The sequence below is a fragment of the Anolis carolinensis genome, chromosome 2 (genome assembly GCF_035594765.1).
Source record: "Anolis carolinensis isolate JA03-04 chromosome 2, rAnoCar3.1.pri, whole genome shotgun sequence".
In the NCBI taxonomy this organism is placed as follows: domain Eukaryota; kingdom Metazoa; phylum Chordata; class Lepidosauria; order Squamata; family Dactyloidae; genus Anolis; species Anolis carolinensis.
In genome coordinates, this window is record NC_085842.1 from 222,768,954 (window position 1) to 222,792,467 (window position 23,514).

The 23,514-nt window shown below is 39.5% G+C and overlaps 1 protein-coding gene across 1 annotated transcript in view; it reads left to right on the forward strand.

Annotated features, from left to right (window-relative positions):
- grin3a (glutamate ionotropic receptor NMDA type subunit 3A) overlaps positions 1–23,514 on the forward strand; it is a 219,151-nt gene that overhangs the window by 98,656 nt on the left and 96,981 nt on the right. The window contains exons 2-3 of the mRNA XM_003216628.4: positions 12,377–12,981; positions 18,153–19,200. Coding sequence (XP_003216676.2) covers positions 12,377–12,981; positions 18,153–19,200 — 1,653 coding nt within the window. The remainder of the gene's footprint in view (positions 1–12,376; positions 12,982–18,152; positions 19,201–23,514) is intronic.

Genomic DNA, 23,514 nt, shown 5'->3' on the forward strand with positions numbered 1-23,514 from the left:
AAAGAAGTAATCCAGACTCCTTGTTATTCATCCCTATCTTTGTCTGCATCAAGCTATGATCCCCAAGGCAAAGCCTTCGTGCCTATTCTTTCTATTTTAGAACTGGTTTACATGGGGAGCAAGTGAAGAAATCACTGCTACTTTGTAGAAAGGATTTCCATGATATATGTGATGTGGAAGGCATGTTTTTCCTGAAGCTGGGACCAAGCATGACACTGTTAATATTGCCTCATGGTTCAACACGGTCCATCAGAATCAAACGTTGAGGAGTCCCTTAAAGCACAGTGTCTTGCCCTCTAGATCTGAGCCATCCCATTGCAAATCTTCTTGCCTGTTCTACAGCCTCCCAGGCATGTAGAAAAGGGGAAGAAGATGCAACGTGGCTACAGATTTCAAACCTTTCATCTCAACAACAAAGGGGTTTGTTGTTCTAGTGAATGTAAAAAAAGAGTGTGAAAGTTTCTCTGTTACTCAAACCAATTTCTGCCCTTGTTTTAGCTCCAAATTCTAAATAAATCAGTCCTGATCATGCCTGGCTTTGGAAGTAGAGAGAGGGGTTTGAATTTTGAAGACCATCAGGAAATACCAAAGATCTCTAAATAAGTGTAGGAAAGAAGGTTACCCCAAACACACTGCAACTGGTATTGGATGTTCCAATGTCAGTGATTTGACACAATCAGACTAGACGTGCCAGGAAGAGGGAAATATAGCTGGGAGAGAGTGACTCTAAAGATATCTGAATGCTTGTGGATACCCATAAGAATACAGGAAAGCTTCCTATAAATAAAGTAAAAGGCTCCACAAATCCTGGGAAAATATTTTCCCTCTAAAATAGAAGAAATATGCTAATTGTCAGGTTTGTGCATGCTCACTATACCTCTAGTTCCTTCTAAACAAAAACAGTGAAGTAGAAAATAAATAAATGCATCCTACAGCTAAAGATAGCACAGACAGAGGCAATATAATGTGTGAGTTATACCTGCATGATGAGATGGTTCGAAAGATAAGCAACAAGTTCTTGCTTGTTAAATAGAATAACTCTTCTTATTACAATGATATAACTAATCAGAGAAACCAAAAGATATCAGAACAGGGGTATTGACTATGTGCTAAAATAATTCCTACCAAAAGCAGAGATGCAATGATATCTTTCCAATGGTGGAATTGCTTGCTCTTTTTATGGGGCAAATTAATTGCTGGAACAGATTGTAATTCTTTGCAGAATGTTTCTTTGCTTCCGAAAAGCAGTATTTCTTTGATAACTAACTCTGAGGCCAAATAAAATTAAAGTTATGCAACAAGGACATAGACGTGCTGCTTTCAGAACTACAGTTGAGTCCAATTGCATCTGGTTTTTAATCCTTTAAATTGTTTTATGCTGCTGATTTTGATTATAACTTTGCATATTGTACCTTCTGCCTAAACATTAAATGAAAGTATTATTCACCCATCTTTCCGAAGAATCAGGAGAGGTGGGCAATCATCCAGAAAAGGTTGTCCAGCAGTGCACTGGAAAGATGAAAGAAGAAAATAATGCAGTTTTGTTAGCAAACTGCTAGTACTGAGTTGGGTAATTGTCAATCCCCAGGCCACAAATGACCTTCAGTCTGACCTTATTCAACTTTCAGCCTCATAGTAAAGTGATCAGTGAATGGAACTGAACAGTTCAGAATTATGAAGAAAGGATCTGCCCTTCTCCTAGTAGCTTTGAGAACAGGGAAGTAGTTTTTTATTGTGTCAGAAGCAAATTGAGAACATACTGCAAGTTGCTTCTGGTGTGAGAGAATTGACCGTCAACAAAGACGTTGCCCAAGAGACGCCCAGACGTGTTACTATCCTGCTGGAAGGCTTCTCTCATGTCCCCACATGGGAAACTAGGACTGACAGGTGGGAGCTCACTCCGTCTCATGGATTCGAACGCCAAACTTCAAGTCATCAGATCAGCAAAAGAGAGAGAAGGAAAGAGAGTTGTAAAGAGTGAAAAGAAGGGGACAGGAACAGAGATAGAGCCAGTGGAGAGTGATCATCTAGAGCATTGCTTCTTAAACTATGGCTTCCATCCCAAAATAGGGTCCCCTTAATTCAATGTTGGGGTCTCCAAAAATTTGGCAACAGTAAATGTTTTCTGAATGTCACCTAGTGGCTGTGCAGAGTCTAAAGTGGAGTCTGCTAGAGAAAATGCTTCACTTGATTGTTTCATTGATTGCAATTATGTCTTAGGTAGGTAAAGGGTTTTCCTTGAGGTTAAGTCCAGTCGTGACCGACTCTGGGGGTTGGTGCTCATCTCCATTTCTAAGCCGAAGAGCCAGCGTTGTCTGTAGACACCTCCAAGGTCATGTGGCCAGCATGACTGCATGGAACACCGTTACCTTCCCGCCAGAGTGGTACCTATTGATCTACTCACATTTGCATGTTTTCCAACTGCTAGGTTGGCAGAAGCTGGGGCTAACAGCGGGCACTCATTCTGCTCCCAGGATTTGAACCTGGGACCTTTTGGTCTGCAAGTTCAGCAACTCAGCGCTTTAACACACTGTGCCACCAGTTATAATATTATGTCTTAGTTATGATAAATTGTTGTATTAATTATTTGCTTTTAATTTATTATGTATTTCTATTTTTGTGGCATCGAATGGCTGCCATCCATGTTGTTAACTGCCCCGGGTCCCCAAGGGGAGATGGGACGGCATACAAATAAAGTTGACTTGACTCAGTTGTAATCAGACTGTTTAGCAAACCTTGCAAAGGTTGATTTGTTATCAGTAAATGTTTGGTTTTCATACCTATTTTATATACCCAGCATCACATAACAATTGGTCATGTCAAAAGGGGTGCTGAGTGGAAAGGTTTAAGAAGCCATGATCTAGAGCAGTGGTTACCAACTTTTAGTCTTCTAAGTGTTTTGGATCTCTGCTCCCAGAATCTCTGACAGTTAATCAAACTGGCTAAGGCATCTAGGAACTGAAACCACAAACATAAAGGAGAACAAAGTTTGGAAACCACTCATCTAGAAAAAAAAATGGACCACTTGTTCCCAACCTATCTGGTGACTAGAATGAATGTTAGACTCTGCCTTCTCAACTATGATAGTGTGAAAGCCTTCTGAATGGACAAAATCTGTTTCTCAGTTAATCTAAGTGTTAATTGTTAAAAGATTGTATAGCAGTGACATTGCAACAGATGACTAAGAGAATAAAACAAGATAGTTCCACCATTGTTGACAAAGGTCACTCACCCTTTCTCTAATTTGATGTTGGATGAATCCCAAAGAAACTAAATAACACTGTGTTGGCTACATGTAATCAATCAATGGGTCTAATGAGTTTGATCCAAAGCTTATTTATGTGAGTGGAAGCACTCCAGTGGTTTGTGATCCAAATTAGGCTGCTGTTCTTTAAGTTGGATGCATAACCTGAATAATTAGGAGTATGTTACTAAACTCTAATGATCATTTTGATAAAAGAAACAGCTAATGGTATTAAATATGATCACCTTTGTAATAACTAGCTTAATGTTAGAAAACTGTGACACTTTTTTAAAAAATTGTGGGTCCTGATACCAAATGGGGTCCCCTTAACTCAATGTTGGGGTCACAAAAAAAATTGGAAACAAAGTTTTCTGACCATCATCTAGTACAGCTGGTGAACTGGCTGGAATTTCTGGGAATTGTAGGCCAAAACACCTGGGGACCCACAGGTTGAGAACCACTGATCTAGTTTCAGACGTTTGCACAAATCTCGTGGTAGTGTTTACATTAGACTCTGTAGAAAATGCTTCAACTGTACTCCAAAAAAAGAAATTTCAGACTGTTTAGCAAGACTTGCAAATGCTGATTTATTTTCTGTAAATGTTTGATTTCTATACCTATTTTATATACCAATATATCTGGGTCACATAAACATTTCTCAGGTGGAAAGGGGTCACAAGTGGAAAAAGTTTTAAAAGCCCTATAATATAAGAATATAACAGTTACACATCAAGGGGAAAGATACGAGTGAAACAAGTTAATACTTTTCATAGGAATACAATAATTGCACACAATTAAAACAAAAATACCCCCAAAATGCGATCAAACCACACATTTGAATACATAAAAGACTGAGTGGAAACTTTTTCTGCAGTAAAGTAAATTGAAGTACAATGAATCAGCATAACTTCAATATTGCTTGGTTTTGGAAATTGAAATTATATTTTAAAAATTCCTGATCCTTCAGTTTTGTGTCCAAATGGTAATGGCAGCAAGAGGAGCCTCATGTAAAGACAGGCCATACAAAAATGTCACCAAAATGATTGAATACAAATAGAACGATTGCCACCCCACTTAATATTTGTCATTTTAACACGTTTCTATGCACAAAGAGACCATTGAAGTCATTTACTGCCCAATTTATGAATCCTTGCATTTCTAAACAATTGAAAAATGAAGACAAACTTGGAACCCATGGAACGATCTTATTATTTATTTATTTATTTATTTACAGTATTTATATTCCGCCCTTCTCACCCCGAAGGGGACTCAGGGCGGATCACATTACACATATAAGGCAAACATTCAATGCCTTAACATAGAACAAAGACAAACACAGGCTCCGTGCTGGCCTCGAACTCATGACCTCTTGGTCAGAGTGATTTGTTGCAGCTGGCTGCAGCTGGTTGCTATTTGATGGGCTCCATGGGAGCTAGTGTTTTAAGTGTTTAGAAACACTGCGAACAAAACGTGTGATGAAGTCCTAAAATAGTCACTGGGTGACATTCAGAAAGCTTTTACTGTCGCCAATTTTTTTAGGACCCTAACATTGAGCTTGGGGTCAGGACTCACAGTTTAAGAAGCTCTGACTAACATAGCCAAGAGTGAGGCATACTGGAAAGCTATAGTCCAACGATGTCTTAAGGGCTGTACAATTCTCACTTAGCTTTAGGTCCTGTGTGCTGCTTTATTTGCTTTAGGTTTTAGTTGGGTTCATTTATGTGCTGCCCTGTTTCTACCACCTGCTGATTATTTTGTGTTATACTATTATCTTAAACTATTCCATTATTGTTCTATTGTGATTTGCTACCTCAAGGGTGTTTTTATTGTGCGTTTAAAATGTGTTTTAATGAACTCATTGGATGGCACAGGAGTCCTTTCTTCCTTTTAAACTGGTGAACCCTTTACTGTATATTCTATTATCTTGTGCTGTTTCATTATTGTTTTATTATGATTTGCTATCTCAAGGGCGTTTGCAATGTACAGTTTAAATGTACCTTAATCAACTGTTTTGAAGGTGGAGGAAAAGCATCCTGATTTGTAATTGGTAAACTACTGTACTTCACATCATGCTTTGACCAAGATGCTGAAAGGTACTCCTGTACCAAAACACAATCATATTTTAGTGTCTTGTATGTAAATAGCTGTATGGAAAAGCTATATTGACTAACGTAAGTGTTTATTTCTATTCCCAAAAAGTAATTTCTATAGCTCAGCTTTTCACATTTCAGTAATCCAGGGTTTGGGCTTATTATTTCCCCTTTGAAATTTCTTACTTCAAAGTAAATATTTTTGCAAATGATTTTCCTTCCCTCCCTGATCCCACGCCCCTGCAAAATAATAGCTGTCTCTTCTTGTTAAGATTACTCTAAACTTCAATTTGTGGAATATTTTTCTATAAACAGGATTGCATTCAAAGAAGGCTACAATTTACAAACCGAAAACAGCAGAACACAAACTATCAGCACCAACCTCACATACATCATCTTAATGCCCATTCCAACTAACACATAATGCATTATAAAATGGCTAGCTTTTGTGAAAAGGAACAAGCAAGCATAGACTTGATCTCAGAAATGGAAATATTCAAAAGTGAGTGATGGCTATCATATGTACATCTACACCAGATTGTTTCTCAATCTGTGGGCCAGGACCCCTTGGGGGGTCAGAGGGGTCGCCAAAGACCATCAAAAAACCCATATTTCTGATGATCTTAGGAACTCCTTTGGCAGAGAAGGCTGGATGTAAGTAAACTACAACTCCAAAACTCAAGGACAATGCTCACCAAACCCTTCCAGTATTTGCTGTTGGTCAACTTTGGTTCAATTCCATCATTACAGGGGTTCCAAATGCTCTTTGATTGTAGGGAACTATAAATCTCAGGAACTACAACTTCCAAATGACAAAATCAATCCCCTCAACTTCACCAGTATTCAAATTTAGGTGTACCGGGCATTTGTGCCAAATTTGGTCCAGTGAATGAAAATATATCCTGCATATCAGATATTACTATTCATAACAGTAACAAAGTTACAGTTATGAAGTAGCAACAAAAATCATTTTATGTTTGGGGGTCACCACAACATGAGAAACTGTATTAAGGGGTCGTGGCATTAGGAAGGTTGAGAACCACTGATCTACACTGTAGAATTAATGCAGTTTGACATCATTTTACCTACCATGGCACAATACAAATTTTTTTGAATAATTTTTATTAAGATTTTTCCCAACACATAACATAGACAACAATACATAAAATTGAGAAATAGTAAGAAAAAGTAAGCAAAAAAAAAAATACCAATCACCGAATACAGATAAAAATAAGCTGGTTTGTACTTCCCTTCTTCCCTCACAGGGACCATATAAATTGTAAATTTTTATCGTTTGTAGTCCTGGTTGCTCTAATATTATCTAATTATTTCTTCAATATCAAGGCATTATTTGTTGTTCATTATTCTTATAGTCTCTAAATAAAGTCCAGTCTTTCTTTGTTATTGGTTGACCTCTATGTGTTTTTAATAAAAAAGTTAATTCGTCCATATCTCGAATATCTTCCATTTTCCCCAGCCATTCTTCTTTTGTGGGGATATCTTGTGATTTCCAATGCTTCGCGTTTATTATTCTAGCCCAATACAATTGAATCATGGGAGTTGTAGCTCTACAAGGCCTCTACCTTCTCTGCCTAAGTATGCTGGTGCATCACCAAACTACACATCCCAGGATTCCATAGCATTGAATCATCACAGTTAAAGTAGTGTCAAACTGCATTAATTCTGCGGTGTAGATGCACTCTTTGGTAGTCTTTCGGTTGCTACAGATCTCTGTTGGAACCTGAAATTAGTTTCATTTTGAGATCCATAAACTGAAGTTAGTTGCCAACACATAAAAAGCAAATAACTTCCTTTTCAAAGCTGTTTATTCTTTTAGGTTCTTGACTTATTTAGCTTTTCCATCTGCAATTTAGTTGACATTTCCTGCAGGGATTATCAGTTTTTCCAAGACGGTCACTTGTATTTCAGCTATCACCATGGAGTAAGCCTGCTCCATCACTCTTATTTATTGCATTGTCACAATTCCTAAGCCCTCCATTTCTCAGTTGAGCAGATCTGCAATGCTCTATGGTCTGTGTCTTGATCTCTTTATCAGTGTTCAAAATGCACAGCTCATTGCTAATCGTCTTAGCTGAGTGCAGTATTAATCTATTGCCTCCGAGCTTGCTACTTTCCTGGCCTTAAACATATTTATTGTTTTCAAATACAGTGTTTATTTGGAGCTTAACATAATCTGTGAGGCTTTTTGGAGTTATATGCATCTTCTTCTTTATCTAGGTATCTGACAGATATATTAAGAGACTATTAATTACACACCGAATTTTTCTTACTCACACTTAGCCATACAGGATGAAAATGCACCATCATTGGAGTCAGTGCAAGAAACATGAATGCTTGAAATGAATCACAAGATGCAGCCCCTATTACTACAGCTAAGAAGTAACTAGTTTACTAATAAGGTGCTTTGGAACTTAATTACTTTTACAAAACTGAGCTGCAGTTAATTTTCGCCTGTAATGTCCATGGTTGTAATTCACAACCTGTTGGAGGGAGTGGATTATCTGATGGTTATTCATTAGTGGGTGGATATGCTGACTCAGTTTGATAACTGGGAGAGGGAAGGGTAGGCTGGATAGCTGTCTCATTCGACCTCATCAGACGAGGATGTTTTGACAGCGTACGCAGTTTTATTCTTGGGATGGCTTCTATCCCAAGAATGTAAAACTACTTCCAGTGGGGCTCTGTTGAAAAACTGCAGAGAAACTGGTATATGTTGCCACTGAGGCAACACAGGAGACTTCTCATGTTGCATTGGGATCAATGGGAGAAGCCAGGCAGCTGATGCTTCTACCCATGGGATGAGGTAGCGGGGAAGCCGGGCAATGTGGGGCATGAGGCAACGGGTTCCCACACCCCATGCCGGGCACCTCCGGATTTGTCATGATACCTTGTGAATCTGGCGGCACAAATGATGAGGTTATTACTGAAACTAATAATTGCTTTGTAATATATTTTGCATTTATCTCAGAATTTCCAAGCTGCAATATTGGCATTGGCCTCCTGGGGGAAAGAAAGGAGATATGGTTAGCCCCCATATTTGTTGCTGTTAGGGACACAAGGACCTCTATGAAAGTGCTAAACCATGAATTAAAACATTGCTATATTTCTACCCGAGAGAACATTTGTTTAGGAATGGCTAGGTTTTCCAGCCATTCCAGCCATTCTTAGGCTCCTTCTATATTGCCATATAATCCAAATTATCAAAGGAGATAATCACGATGCCTACTGTGGAAGCATTGTTCTAAAATGGCCATCACCATGGCCAAGCACATGGGCCTTACTTAAATGGTGGCTAAAGACAGCAATAGCTCTCCCTTCCAAAGGCATGAAGTGGGGGAGGGAGATTGGTGACCTAAAAGCGATAAACCTAATAAATAAATAAATAAATAAATAAATAAATAAATAAGGTCTACAATAGGCCCATCTGGGTCAACAGCATGTTTTGCATTAGGGACTTATATGAGAAATATTTGTTTGCACTAAAATACACAGTGTTTTCTTGGCTTTGCAGACAGAAAATGTGCATTGTGTGATATCTGTGCAACAATGGGTATTTGCACAGAAGACGTATGCAGGAAAACTACAAATGGTGCTACTGTGCCAGAAACCATGTGTTTTTAAAATTTGAATAACTTCTATACAAGTTGCTTGAAGTTTTCACAATTGACATAACTAGGACACCTGCGCTAATCCAGGGCTGCACATACAGGGCTGCACATAATAGTACAGGGTTGCACATAATAATTCAGGGTAGGCTTGTGCATGAATCTGTTTTCAAAAACGGTCTTCGGCATGTACATTTCCTCCACCTTCATTTTTTTCTCAGCAGCAAGAGAACAGTGGCTGTCAAAAAACCAGTTGCTTTCCGTTTCTTATGGTTACATGTGGAGTGCAGGGAGGGAGACAGCCACTAGAAGGGGAAGGATCCCAGGAAGTGGGGTTTCTTAATCCTTTGCCTTAAACTCGGGTCTCCTCTAAAAACAGAAGGGAAAGCTAGATTTCTTTAGCGCTCCCCTTCAACCTAAGTCTTCTCTAAAGACAGAAGGGAAAGGATCCCAGGAAGCAGGGTTTCTTAACCCCTTGTCTTAAACCTGTGGAAATGAGGCTGGGCACCTCCCATCACCAGGAGGGAAACTCCAAAAGTGAAATGGAGGCTGCAAGCAATGATGGGTCCAATTAGGCAGGCACCCACAAGGTGCCCCTTGCTGCAGCCTCCTCCTCCCGCACAACAAACCCTTTACTTACAGTCCTGTAAGGGTGAGTGCAAGGGAGAAGGGCAGCTTGTTGGTGGGCCAGTGACCTCTCCAATGTTTGCTGCTCCAATGCTAGGAGCTGAGAGGGACGGGCACCTTAAATGTTGAGTCCCACCCTCAGAACTTAGGTCTGTATTCATTAGGGTGGGCAAATAGTCCTTTCCATCCAGGCATAGCCGGAAGGGGAAACGCAGTAAGTTTCATAAGTTCATTCATGCATCACCTGCTTAATACACACACATTTGCACTGAGGAACAGTGCCACTTAAATACCTAGAGTGTATGCCACAGGTTCTGCTGTAGGTGGTGGAGTTCTAGAAATTATAGCCATCAACTCATTTTATTCATCCCATAATTCAAGCAAATAATTGATATTACAAGATGTGTATTGATTGTAATAGTTTACCCTTTAATTAGCTTCCCTCTGTGCTTATATAAAGAGGTTCTGAATACTTAAGAGGGGAGAAAGCAACTGAATAAATATCCCGAATTGCAGTTTTTCTTATCACACTCTTGGGAATTCTCCCACCGGCTCACTAAAAATCGAATGTGAGCACTGCTTTCTCCTATCAGTTAGGATTAACATGCTGCTAACTGTTTCCTTGTTAATAGAATTTCTGATGTAGTTTCATGCAGGAAATTGACCTGTTTCTGGTTTGTTTATTTAAATCACAAGCCTGTGAACAAAATGCACACTTTTTCTTATACCAATGCTTATTTTCCATAGTTACTTGCTGTGACATGTTAAAGTATATAGCTTGGGTAGCTTAACTGATATGTGAGGCTTACTGTGTGGGCAAAGCATGAATGGTGAAAGTGATTTCTCAACCCACAGACCCCCAGCAGTCTGGATTGCACCAGGCAGTTGGCCACATGGTTCCAGTTTGGAGAATTTTGGGGAGGCTTCCCCCCAAGTACTTCAGTAGGGAATCTAGTTTTCATCCCACCCTCTTGCACCTTCAGTGTGCATGAGATAAGCTATCAGAATAAACTAACCTCCGCTAGAATATTTAAAATCTTTAGAAAGTTGAGAGTGCTTTGTTTCATGTCCCTCTCCCATACAAAAATGGAGGAATTCTCAGCTTGTGCTTCCAAAAATCCTGGAAGTGTCTATGAGGCCCCATCTATACTGTCATATCATCCAGTTTCTGAATCCAGATTATGTGTTTTAAACTGGATTATATGGGTCTATGCTGTCATATAATCCAGTTCAAAGCAGATAATCTGGATTCAGAAACTGGATGATATGGCAGTGTAGATCCAGCCTGAAAGCAATCTCCAGTCAGAGATGGAAAATGACAGTAGAAATTCCCTTTTTGAGCTTTGAAGGGAGCAAATTAGGGACTGCGACTCTCAGATAGGATATAAAGATTACACTGGCCAATACACATTTTTGTGCTCCAAATGTTGGGCCTGTTTCTGGGTATATTTGACCAGCTGATTCCAAAAATGACACCAGTTTTCTTTATCAGTTCTAATTTTCAAGATACAGAATCTTGCTATATAATTCTTCACTCTGGTCATCCATAAAAAATCAAAATATTTTAATTTGGTGCTTAATATAGTTTAAACATGAAGGAAACATTAAAAATTAAAAGAAAAGTGTACTACATCAAAATCTACTTATTTCATACTGAAAACATAGACTTATGATATAAACTTTTATAAATTCAACCATACCTAAGAAACTAGAGCTGATGCGGTCTGTTCAGTACAATTTTCTGAATCGGCACCCCCAAAGAACCCCAGGAATAGGATAAAAATCAAGACACCAAGAAAAAATTGTTGGGCTGTGTTATCATAAAACCCATTTACTCACAGACTCAATATTCAACAGTTCAGTTTATTATTGTTCCAAATGATATTCCTTTCGAGATGTGTTTATGGACCTCTCTATGTCATCCAGCGTGGATTTATGGTATTCTTCCAGCCCACATTTATTCAAAATATAGGACTCATTAGTATTTATGGTTTCAGATATCCATAAGAGGTCATGGAACATATCGTCAGGGACTACAGGGGTCATACTGTATTCTCAAAACTTTTTAGCTTTAATAAGAATCTTTAAATATCTTCAGGTTAGTCCTTTCCTCAGACATGAGAATAACAGAAGGAGCACTATCTTCTTCTAAATCTCTCTAATTTGCTCAGAAGTGCTTTTATCCTTAAGTCACACTTTTCTGGCTGAAAAGAAGACATTTCTTCGTTTCTCTCTTAAAATGAGAAATGTGAAGGACATCTTGAAAGGTTAAAAAAGGTTACACAAAATATTAAACATGCAACGTTTTGATATCTAATCGACTATAACCGCCAGAGTCAAAAATGCGACACTTATAATGGAAGCAAGCAATCCAGAGCAAAGGTAAAGTATAGAAAAAATGAAATATTGACCTGGTAGAATTTTGTGACTGATTTTTCCATGGTTAGATGTATGTACACTGCTAACTTTTATGCTTTATTTTTATTGGGGGGAAAATAATTTCTAAAATGGCAATCCTAGAAGTAGACTATTTTGCCCAAATGGCTTTCTTCTGAGTAGACATTTATACTCGCCTGCTACTAGACAACAATCCTATACACATTTATTGTACTATAAGCCTGATTAAAAGGAAAGGAGGTTTCGTTCAAGTAGACACAACTAGGATAGTCATGTAAAGTGTTAGGGGATTTATTCCAGAGGCACGGTTAACAAAACTATCAAAGGAGTGTCTCCAAACTTCTGATCTCTGTGTGTAAGACTCTCTAATATATACTTTTCTTGTCTTACAGAATCCCCTTCACCTGCAGTTGAGTTTAGAACGCTCATTAAGCTTTGACGCCGATGTCACTTTTTCAATCTTGGCCTTGAACAACTGGTATAATTTTAGCTTGATGGTATGCCAGGAAGAATGGAACATCACCGATTTTCTCTTCCTCACGCAACAAAGCTCCAAATTTCATTTGGGATCCATTATAAATATCACAGGAAACCTCACATCAACTGATGACCTCTTGACCTACTTGCAAGTTCATCTGGAGAACATAAAGGACACGACATCCACCGTGGTAATGTTTGGCTGTGACATGGAAAGCACAAGGAGGATTTTTGAGATAACCACACAGTTTGGGGTGATGCCTCCTGAGCTGCACTGGATTCTTGGGGATTCGCACAATGTGGAAGAACTGAGGACAGAAGGCTTGCCGTTGGGTCTTATAGCTCATGGGAAAACAACACAATCTTTTTTTGAAGATTACGTCCAGGATGCAATGGAATTGGTAGCTAGAGCTGTGGCTTCGGCTACAATGATCCAGCCAGAGCTGGCACTTATTCCAAGTACAACGAATTGTTTGAACACAGAGGAAAAAAATCTCACTTCAGGACAGTATTTATCAAAGTAAGGTTTTCCCTCCATTCCTTTTCTTATGACTAATAAGAACTATTGCATATTGTAAATCTTGTAAGTATTGAATTTCCATATGATAAACTCTGTATGATCAAGAGCCAGTGTGATATAGTGGTTTGAATCCTGGATCAAGACTCTGAGAAACCAGGGTTCAAATCCACAGTCAGCTATGAATGTCTACTGGGTACTTTGAGCAAGTCATCCTCTCTCAGATTAAGGCACCATCCACACTACCACTTAATGCAGTTTCAACTTACATTATGGCCCCTTCCACACAGCTGAATAAAATCCCACCTTTTTCTGCTTTGAACTGGAATATTTGGCAGTGTGGACTCAGATAACCCAGGGCCCCTCCATACATCCATATAACCCAGAATAGCAAGGCAGAAAATCCCACAATATCTGCTTTGAACTAAGATATTTGAGTCCACACTGCCATATATTCCAGTTCAAAGCAGATAATGTGGGATTTTATTCAGCTGTGTGGAAGGGGCCCCAGTTCAAATTGTGGGATTTTCTGCCTTGATATTCTGGGTTATATGGCTGTGTGGAAGGGCCCTATATGGCAGTGTAGATGGGGCTCAAGATGAAGGCAACCGCCAAGCTCCTCTCAACAAATCTTGCCATGAAAAACCCTAGGATAGATCACCAAAAGGTGCATAGAAACAGTAATGTGGTAGTAGAAAGGATTGGTGGAATTCTTAGTTACATATCTACCTTAATTATTACATCTAACTCCTCCAGTCTTGATGTATAGGCAACTGCCACAGTGAGCAATGAAGGTTCATTCTTCAATTAATCAGGACAAGCAGATTAGTGTTTTCACCTCCTTCTGTGAGCAATCTCCAGTGATCCATCACTAGAGCCATAACACAATGTTAAACAAAAAACGAAGTCATATTAGCAGGCAGCATACATGACTGATGGGTTGTGATAGGCTCAAAAATCACATATGCTGGCTGGGCAAATCTGGGTATTGTAGCCCCAAAATGTAACATTACCAAACTCAACTCATCCATCCATTTTCTAATTAGGTGTTTCCCAAACTCTGGTCTTTCGGGTGCTCGGGATTTCAGTTCTCAGAATCTCTGATCATTGGCCAAGGTACCTGGAACTTCTGGGAGAAAATATCCTAAATACTTGGAGGACTAAAGTTTGGGAATCATAGTTGTAATTCATAGCAATGAAATTAGTCAGAAGATACTAGTATTTGTTTTGTTTTGTTTTTTAAGTTTTGTAATATTACATTTTAGCCAACTTCTAGTGTATATGTCACCTTGGGACCCTCGATGGAAGGAAGGCAGGTCATAAATTTAATTAATAAATATAATACATAAACCATTTTCCAGCATGGTGTTACAGTAAAGTCTCACTTATCCAACATAAATGGGCCGGCAGAATGTTGGATAAGCGAATATGTTGGATAATAAGGAGGGATTAAGGAAAAGCCTATTAAACCTCAAATTAGGTTATGATTTTACAAATTAAGCACCAAAACATCATGTTATACAACAAATTTGACAGAAAAAGCAGTTCAATACTCATTAATGCTATGTAGTAATTACTGTATTTACGAATTTAGCACCAAAATATCATGATGCATTGAAAACATTGACTACAAAAATGTGTTGGATAATCCAGAACATTGGATAAGCGAATGTTGGATAAGTGAGATTCTACTGTATTCAGATATGTTGGATTGCAGTTCCCATCACTGCACACTCACTGGAAATATAGGGCCATTCCATACAGCCCTATATCCCAGAATATCAAGGCAGAAAATGCCACAATATCTGCTTTGAACTGGGTTATCGGAGTCCACTCAGATAATGTGGGATTTTCTGCCTTGATATTCTGGGATATAAGGCTGTGTGGAAAGGCCCATAGGTAACACATATGGAGAGCATTATAATGGAAAAACCAGATTTACAAGATAGGTGATGCCACAAGGAAAGGGTGCCCTTACTATGGCGGGAGAAGATTTGTCTCTGTGGTTTAAACAGTGAGTTCATAATTCTAGTGCAGTTTTCTTGTTCCAAAGTATGTAAGGCTCTCTTCTATACTTTCCTTTTTGCAGTGGATCATATACATTAGAGATCATGTGGTGAGAATGAATTTCGGCTGAGTGAATGCCTAATCTCTTGATCGCCCTTGTTACAGGGCAAAAAACATTAGGGTTTGAAAGGCCCATCTCGTCTGTAAATTATGGTGGTTTTAAGTATGCTGTTTGGGTAATTAAAGCACTGTGTGATTTGACTTGCTGCCCATTCTCTTTCATTCAGTCTGTATTAAACTTTTTGAGATAAAGACAGAATGGCCAAGCCATCAAACTAATGAATATGGAATAATTTAATTAGCCCACTAATGAAAGCTGACTGCTTTGACTGTATCAAAGTCTACAGAAAATAAATAGTAGCATATATACACTCAAAGGATGAGGAGCTTGTGTCTATGAACTATTGTTCACATTAGTGTTTTAGATGTGCCGCTATTGGTATATACATAGCGTGTGAATGGGGGCACCATATACAGGCAATTCCTGAGTTACATTTATCCGACTTACAAACGACTCATAGTTAGGAATGCGGTGAGACAACAGGACAGTAAATGGGAGAAATCTGCCCCTAGAAAGGTAAATTCACTCCTGAAAGAGTTATAATGGGGTAAAAGGGTATTAATCACTCAGATCGTCCCCCTCTGCCCAGTTTTATTAAGAGGAGCAAATTATCTTAGGGCCCTTCCACACAGCCCTATATCCCAGAATATCAAGGCAGAAAATCCCACATTATCTGAGTTTTGACTCAGATAACCCAGTTCAAAGCAGATATTGTGGGATATTCTGTCTTGATATTCTGGGATATAGGGCTGTGTGGAAAGGCCCTCCGTGACATAAAAGGATATATAGCAAGGTATGCGCTCCTTATTTTGGAATTGTTGTCCTTGTATTCACAGGGTTGAAAGAGGTTCTTGTAAGACTTTCTGCTTATTGTATCAAAATAACTTTGATGGCATTGGAACCTGTGTGGCTTTAGCTAAATTGTCAGGCAGCAAAATGTCATGGGCAAGTCCTCCTTGCAAAAAAAAAAGTGTCCTGAAAGATATAACAAGATGTAATGACAAACTCAAACTATCACAATGTTTGCAAATGCAAATTGATTCATTACTAGTAAATGCCGATTATGTAGCAAGGGATTCTGAATAATTTAGGATAAGGAGGTTTATTCAATTCTTTCATACATGTAGGCTTTTAGCACAGGCAGCAGGCACATTTAGAGGTGTTCTCCAATTTGGACCAATTTGAATTTCTATATTTGAATGACAAGCATCAACACAGCAGCTAGCCCACTCCAGAGAAAAAGATAAATGGAAGCATCATGTCAGTGTGGGAGAACTTTATATGAGGATGGGCATCTGAAATGGAACAAAACTGTTCTGCAGGTTATAGTTTAGAACTCTCATGGAAGTCATAATTTTAATGGTATTGATTGATTAACTGCATTTTTATGTGCTTTACCCCAATAGAGACCTACCCGATTAGAGAACTAGCTGTATATTTTTCCCCAGAAAATATCTGGCAGGCTAAATAACTATGTGTTTCTGTCTGGATCTACATAGCAGAATTATTGCAGTATAATACCACTTTAACTTCCATGGCACAATATTATGGAATTCTGGGATTTGTAATTTTGGTGAGGCACCAGCACTCTTTGGTTGGATCTACACTGCCGTATAATGCAGTTTGGACTAGTAAAACTACAAGTCCCAAGATTCAATTGCATTAAGCCATGGTAGTTAAAGTGGTGTCAAACTGCATTAATTCTACAGAGTAGATGCACCCCTTGTGGTATAGGTATACCTTTCCTGCATCATCAAGTTCATAATGAAATATATTTAGGAATTCTATCCAGGTTCTCACACAATTAAATAAAAACCCACTCGCTTTTATAAAGTCTCTGCCCATTTTAGCCTGTATATCATGCCCTGCCTTGTATTATGAACCTTGTAGATGCAGACATATGTGCTTGGTCTTCCACCCTGAAAAAGGAACATTCACCCACAGAGATTAGTATGAACTGGCCACATATCTTGCTGAAAGAAAGACGGCAGCATTTAGCAGGGCCTGCCATAAATAGTTTGCGGCCTAAAGCCAATAACAAACCATGGGCAGAAAACAGTCAAGAGGGCAACTGAATCTTCAGGTGATGATGTGAGTGTGTATGTGTGTATATATATATGCATACAAGCTGCCTTTGCTTGTAAAAGTTAAAACACAGAGAGTTGGAGCAATCTCAAAGTCACAAATAAAAGCATACAAGAATAATATTAACCTGTAATTAAATTATGCATTGAAATTAAAGCCAATTAAAACAAATCCATGGAAAACACCAAAATCCATTAAGAGTAGCAAAAAGCACATAGTTAAAAGCCCTAGCAGCAATTTTCTAAAAGCCTGCCGGAACAGAACATTCTTGACAAAAGAGCAGCATGGAAGGGACTGTCATTGCCTTCATGTGGAGGCTTAGTTGAAGTGATAGTCTCTTCTAAAATTAAGGAAGAAGCAATGACATCCAATACATTCAGAGCCGTGGTTCTCAACCTGTAGGTTCCCAGATATTTTGACCTATAACTCCCAGAAAGCTGAATCTGTGTTTTGGGTAGAGGTCAGAATCTTGGATAGCTCTTCTAAAATTCCAGTGTCCCTTTGGCTAGTGTAGAAATCTGAAGATACCTTAAAGACGTATTTACAAAGCTAAGCAGGTTGAGCCCTGGTTAGTACTTGGATGGAAGGCCACCAATGAACAGCAGGTGCTGTAGGAAATATTTCAGAGAAAGGAACAGGCAAAACCACCTCTGCGTATTTCCTGCCTAAGAAAACCCTATGAAATTCATGGTGTTTATAGGTAAATTGAAGACACACATACACATACACTCTTTTTGTGTGACATATATTGCTTTAATACCCAACAGAAGGAAGCATCCAGAAAATAGTAGAGGAAAACTAATTACTCTGCTCCCAGTATTTGCTGCCTGAGATGATTGCTTCACTCTCCCTAATGTTAGGGCCTTAACACTGCGAGGAATAGCATTCTGTATTTCAGGGCATCTTTGAGGGCTGTATATTCTGAATCTCTGTTTCATAACATCTTGCCTTTGCCCTGTAGGTTTCTAGCCAATACCACCTTTCATGGGCTTAGTGGGCACATTAAAGTCAAAGACTCCTCCATCATCAGCTCCGAAAACAACTTCTTTATTTGGAATCTGCAGCACGATCCTGTGGGCAATCCAATGTGGACTCGCTTGGGGAGCTGGCAAGAAGGAAAGATCATCATGGATTACGGGATCTGGCCAGAGCAGGCCCAGCGGCACAAGAATCACAACCAGCACCCTACTCGGCTGCATCTGAGGGTGGTGACCCTCATTGAACATCCGTTTGTGTTCACAAGGGCTGTGGATGATGAAGGCCTGTGTCCGGCAGGTCAGCTCTGCTTGGACCCCTTGACCAATGATTCGGCTGTGCTGGATACTCTCTTTGAAAACCTGCAAGGCGGCAATGACACAGTGCCCACCAAGTTCAAACAGTGCTGTTATGGCTACTGCATAGATCTGTTGGAAAAACTGGCTGAAGATATGAACTTTGATTTTGACCTGTACATTGTCGGTGATGGAAAATATGGGGCTTTGAAAAATGGCCAGTGGACAGGGCTTGTGGGTGACCTATTGGCTGGCACTGCCCACATGGCCGTGACATCATTCAGTATCAACACAGCCCGTAGCCAGGTGGTCGATTTCACCAGCCCCTTCTTTTCTACTAGCTTGGGCATCCTGGTGAGAACCAAAGACACAGCGGCTCCTATTGGAGCTTTTATGTGGCCACTCCACTGGACCATGTGGCTGGGAATTTTTGTGGCCCTACACATCACTGCAATCTTTCTCACCCTCTACGAATGGACAAGCCCCTTTGGCATGACCCCAAAGGGAAGAAACAGGGATAAAGTTTTCTCCTTCTCCTCTGCCTTGAATGTCTGTTATGCCATCTTGTTTGGTAGAACAGCTGCCATAAAACCCCCCAAGTGCTGGACTGGAAGGTTTCTCATGAACCTCTGGGCCATTTTTTGTTTATTTTGTCTGTCAACATATACAGCGAATCTGGCTGCTGTCATGGTGGGAGAGAAAATCTATGAAGAGCTGTCTGGAATACATGACCCCAAGGTAAAGGATGGCCTTTTGTTTATATATTCAGTTTTTGGTTCTTTCCATGATCAGATGAAAGCATTTTATGACAGCTTTTGTGCATTAATATATATTCCTTCTTTGTTGTCATTTTGGTGGCAGGTTTGATTTCCCCAGCAAGCCTTTCAAAATTGATTTTTAACAAGAAAGGGGTTTTTTATGGTACTGTACTGATTTTAAATGCTTTAATTCTGCTGACAGTTAATACTGTTTTAATCTATATTTTGATCTGTTTTTATTGTACAATGGACTCTTGGTACTTGCTAGGGTTTGATTCCAAGATGCCAGCCTCCTCAAGCCCTATTACCGGTATATACAAATTCAAACCAGGAATGACTGAATCCATGAATGCTGAATCTGTGAATATGGAAGGTCAACTGTGATTTTCTGCTATTTTATAAGCTGCTTTGAGCCCCAGTCTGGGAGAAAGTGGGATAAAAATAAAGTGACAGATGAATAGGTGGACGATAATAGCTTTTCTCTTCAGAATTCTATTTCATGTTTTACTGTTGGATGGTTGGTTCATCCAGGCAATCAGGAAACAGTAGCTTGGTTGTATGAAAAAGCCATGATAGAGTATCTCAAATAGCACCACCATCAACCCAATGCTCCATTACGTAAACTAGTTCTTTTCGCCCTTTCATCTGTAGAGTGACCAATTCCATTTGTTTTTTAGGAACTTGTGTATTAAAAATATTTTTTTATCCTCTTGGCTTCCATATTGATTTTCTATTTCTCCCATAAATTAAAATTTGAGGTGCCCTTCCCTTCCTTGCTCAGGAGCCCTCTGCTTGGTTATTTCCTTGTGAATCAAGACAAGGAGGTGGAGAACATTTCATTGATGGTCAGTGGCCATCAGAGAAATGCTCAGGAGCACATTGGGTGGTGCACTGGAATGCTGTTTACGTGAGTCCCACAACACGTAATAAACACTATTGTCCCCTGTGTGAGTTTTCAAATGCTGAACTAGGCTAAGAAATCTTCTCATCTTCAGTCATGATAATTGTTCTGATCCAGCTGTGATAATGAAAAACATTTGACCTTAATCTCAAGATAGGATGCACATTTCTATATATGGACCTCATCACATTGAAGTCCTGAAGCCAGGAAACAGCAGGGGCATTTGTTAAGCAGCGGAGCCAATCTGGCGGGAAGCGTGGGAACCCCACACCCTACATCGGTCCCTTCCCCATCCCATGGGGGGAAATGTCACCACTCAGCTTCATCCTGCGCTTTCCCCATTCTACCTTATAAGAGCACAGGAAGCCTCCTGTATTCTCGGGGCTTTGCTGTAGAATGCTTTCAACATGAAGCCAGGATGGAATCCTGTCAAAAGTAGCGCTTGCATCATGTAATGTGCTCCATCCGGTCCATCTTGTGATGAGGGTGTATGTTGCAATACAGATGGAAATGTGTGCCTCTGTGTTACCAGTGTAGATCTCCTCTTCCCACTATGTCTCTGCACATTTTTTGCTCACCTGATCTAAACTGATGAAGATTTCTAAAGAACCTGAAAGTTAATTTCCTACTATCATGAATAAACCCAACACAGTGAATGTACAGGTTAAATCTCCCTTATCTGGAAATGTGAAATATTTCAAAAACTGAAACTTCTTGCTGTCAGCTGCCCACTGTCCCCACTGGGGAAAGGGGGCTAGTCACATGCCCAGTGGTCACTGAGTTTTTCATCAAGGAATCCTGTTGAAGAAAAGAGAAATGGGGAGAATTCTACATAAATTCATATATGCAAATATTGGAGCCCCGGTGGCAAAGTGTGTTAAAGCACTGAGCTGCTGAACTTGCAGACTGAAAGGTCACAGGTTCAAATCTCGGGAGTGGATTGAGTGCCCGCTGTAAGCTCCAGCTTCTGCCAACCTAGCAGTTCGAAAACATGCCAATGTGAGTAGATCAATAGGTACCGCTCTGGCGGGAAGGTAAAGGCACTCCATGCAGTCATGCCGGCCACATGACCTTGGAGGTGTCTATGGTCAATGCCGGCTCTTCAGCTTAGAAATGGAGATGAGCACCAATCCCCAGAGTCAGACATGACTGGACTTAACGTCAGGGAAACCTTTACCTTTACCTATGCAAATATCAGTGTTCCAAAATTTGAAAATATTCCAAATCCGTTTAATTTATGGTCTCAAGCATTTCAGATAAGGGAGACTCAGCCTGTACAGTATATAGTTCATTACCATTCTAACAGCCATTTATAAGTCATGTGGAGCTTAAAACCACTGGCTCTTGTTCCAGAAAGTGCAATACAGTTTCCTCTTTCAGAGAATTCCCTCACCAAACTAAACATCTCACCATTCCATAGGATAAAGCCATGGCACTTAGAGTGGTATCAAACCACTATAGCTGTTTAATGCAGATACATACATATATTGCTTGAATGTGGATTTGGAGATTTTTTTCAGATCAGATCAAACTGGTTTGCTTCCTTTGTTGTTTTGCACATTTAGCAGGCATGAATGGATAACATTTTTATCTTGGGTCCACTGTTCCCTAGCGACAAGATGCTAGGTCTGCAGGCTCACACTGAGCAGAGGCAATGAGTGATAAAAATCCTTCCTCCCTTCCTGACATCACTCTTTTTTCTTTCTTCCTCTCTCCCTCTCCTTCCTTCACATTGATCAGACAGTCAAAGGAGGCACAGACTACTATTGCTACAAGGATGAAACGACAGCTTAAAGTAGACTTTTGAGATGCGACCAAGGGAGAGCATTGCCTCAGGGATGCACACTGCTCACCCCTGTATGAGAGTGTAGAGATCTCTTTGCTACCTACAGGGTGGCACCATATAAAGAGCTAGCAGCTCTTTCACTTGAGAGCTAGTTGATGTTTCTTTAGAGCCATGTAAATTTTAAATTCTCTATTCTCATTTAAGGTGACTGTTTTATTGTTGCTGAGGTAATCGGATTTGTCTGTATTGATTAATTCTTGGTGCATTTTTAATGTAATAGCATGCACAATTCTGGCCCAGCCGGGGGTCTCCAAAGCACCGAGTCTATCTCCTGAACAGCGGGTTAAGACATTTTGGATATTACCTTAAACATTCAATCTAAACCTAAGAGTAAAAAAACATAGAAGTCATGTGCCTCCAGAGATCTGGAGACTAGAGAGGAACAATTATTTGAAACTATTCGGAAAATGAATTTTTTAAATGTCTGGAAACTTGAAAAAAGCGGAGTCCTGGACTGATAAGACTCTTTACAGTTTGGATTGTGTTCTGTGAATAATTAGCACCTGGTTTTATTTGTCAGAGGCCAGCATTGTTTTTGTGCATACATGATGTTGTTTTCTGTGTAAATTTAGCATATATAAGGATTTTGATTGCTGTACCCAGCAATGTGCTATTCTTCTGGATGACAACATATGAAGGTAGTTGCTTTCCAACTGGGAAATTATGAGACAAGAGTTGAGTACTGAAGTATTTAAGGCTGGATCTACACTGCCATATTAACTGCAGTGAACTGGATTATATGAGTTTACACTGCCATACAATCCAGGTCAATGCAGTTAATCTGCATTCTGCAACTGGATTATATGTTAGTGTAGATCCAGCCTAAATCTTTCACTTTGAACTTCAGTGATCTATGGCAAGGGGGAGAGTAATGTCTACAACTGCTACTAACTGCATATTTGTATTACCACCCTCAATCATCCCATAATTCCATATGGACATTCTGCAACCTGGGCAAAAAAAGAGAAAACTCTTGCAAAAGGAGGAGAAATTTTCTACCCAGCCCCAAAAATCAAAATCTTTCTCATATTCTTTCTCAGATCTACCCTCCATAGGCATCTTAGTGTAGATTTAATGCTGCTTAACTCCATTATAGTTGCCAGGGCACAATGCTATGAAATCGTGGCAGTTATAGTTAGCCTTTTCTGCCAAAGAGTGTTGATGCCTCACCAAACTACAAATCCCAGAATTCCATAGCACTGAGCCATGGCAGTAAAACTGCATTCATTCTCTATTGTAGATGCGCCCACTGTGATCCCCCAACAAACAAGAAATGCATCTTTAGTTCCTTTAACAGAAAAGTCAAATTATCAGTTTATTTCTATGGAAGAAAAGCATAATAATTGTGCAATAATACCTCTAATATCCTAGGCCCTTGGGAAGAGACCGATATTCAGAGATGAATCCCAGACACTTGGATAATAATGTTATAAATAATAATAATAGTAATATATAAAGGTTACTATCTTTTAAGCATACTTAAGCTAAAATTACATTAATTTTCAAGAGCTGTGTTTAGTTTAAAAACCCATTCCATTAGTACTGAA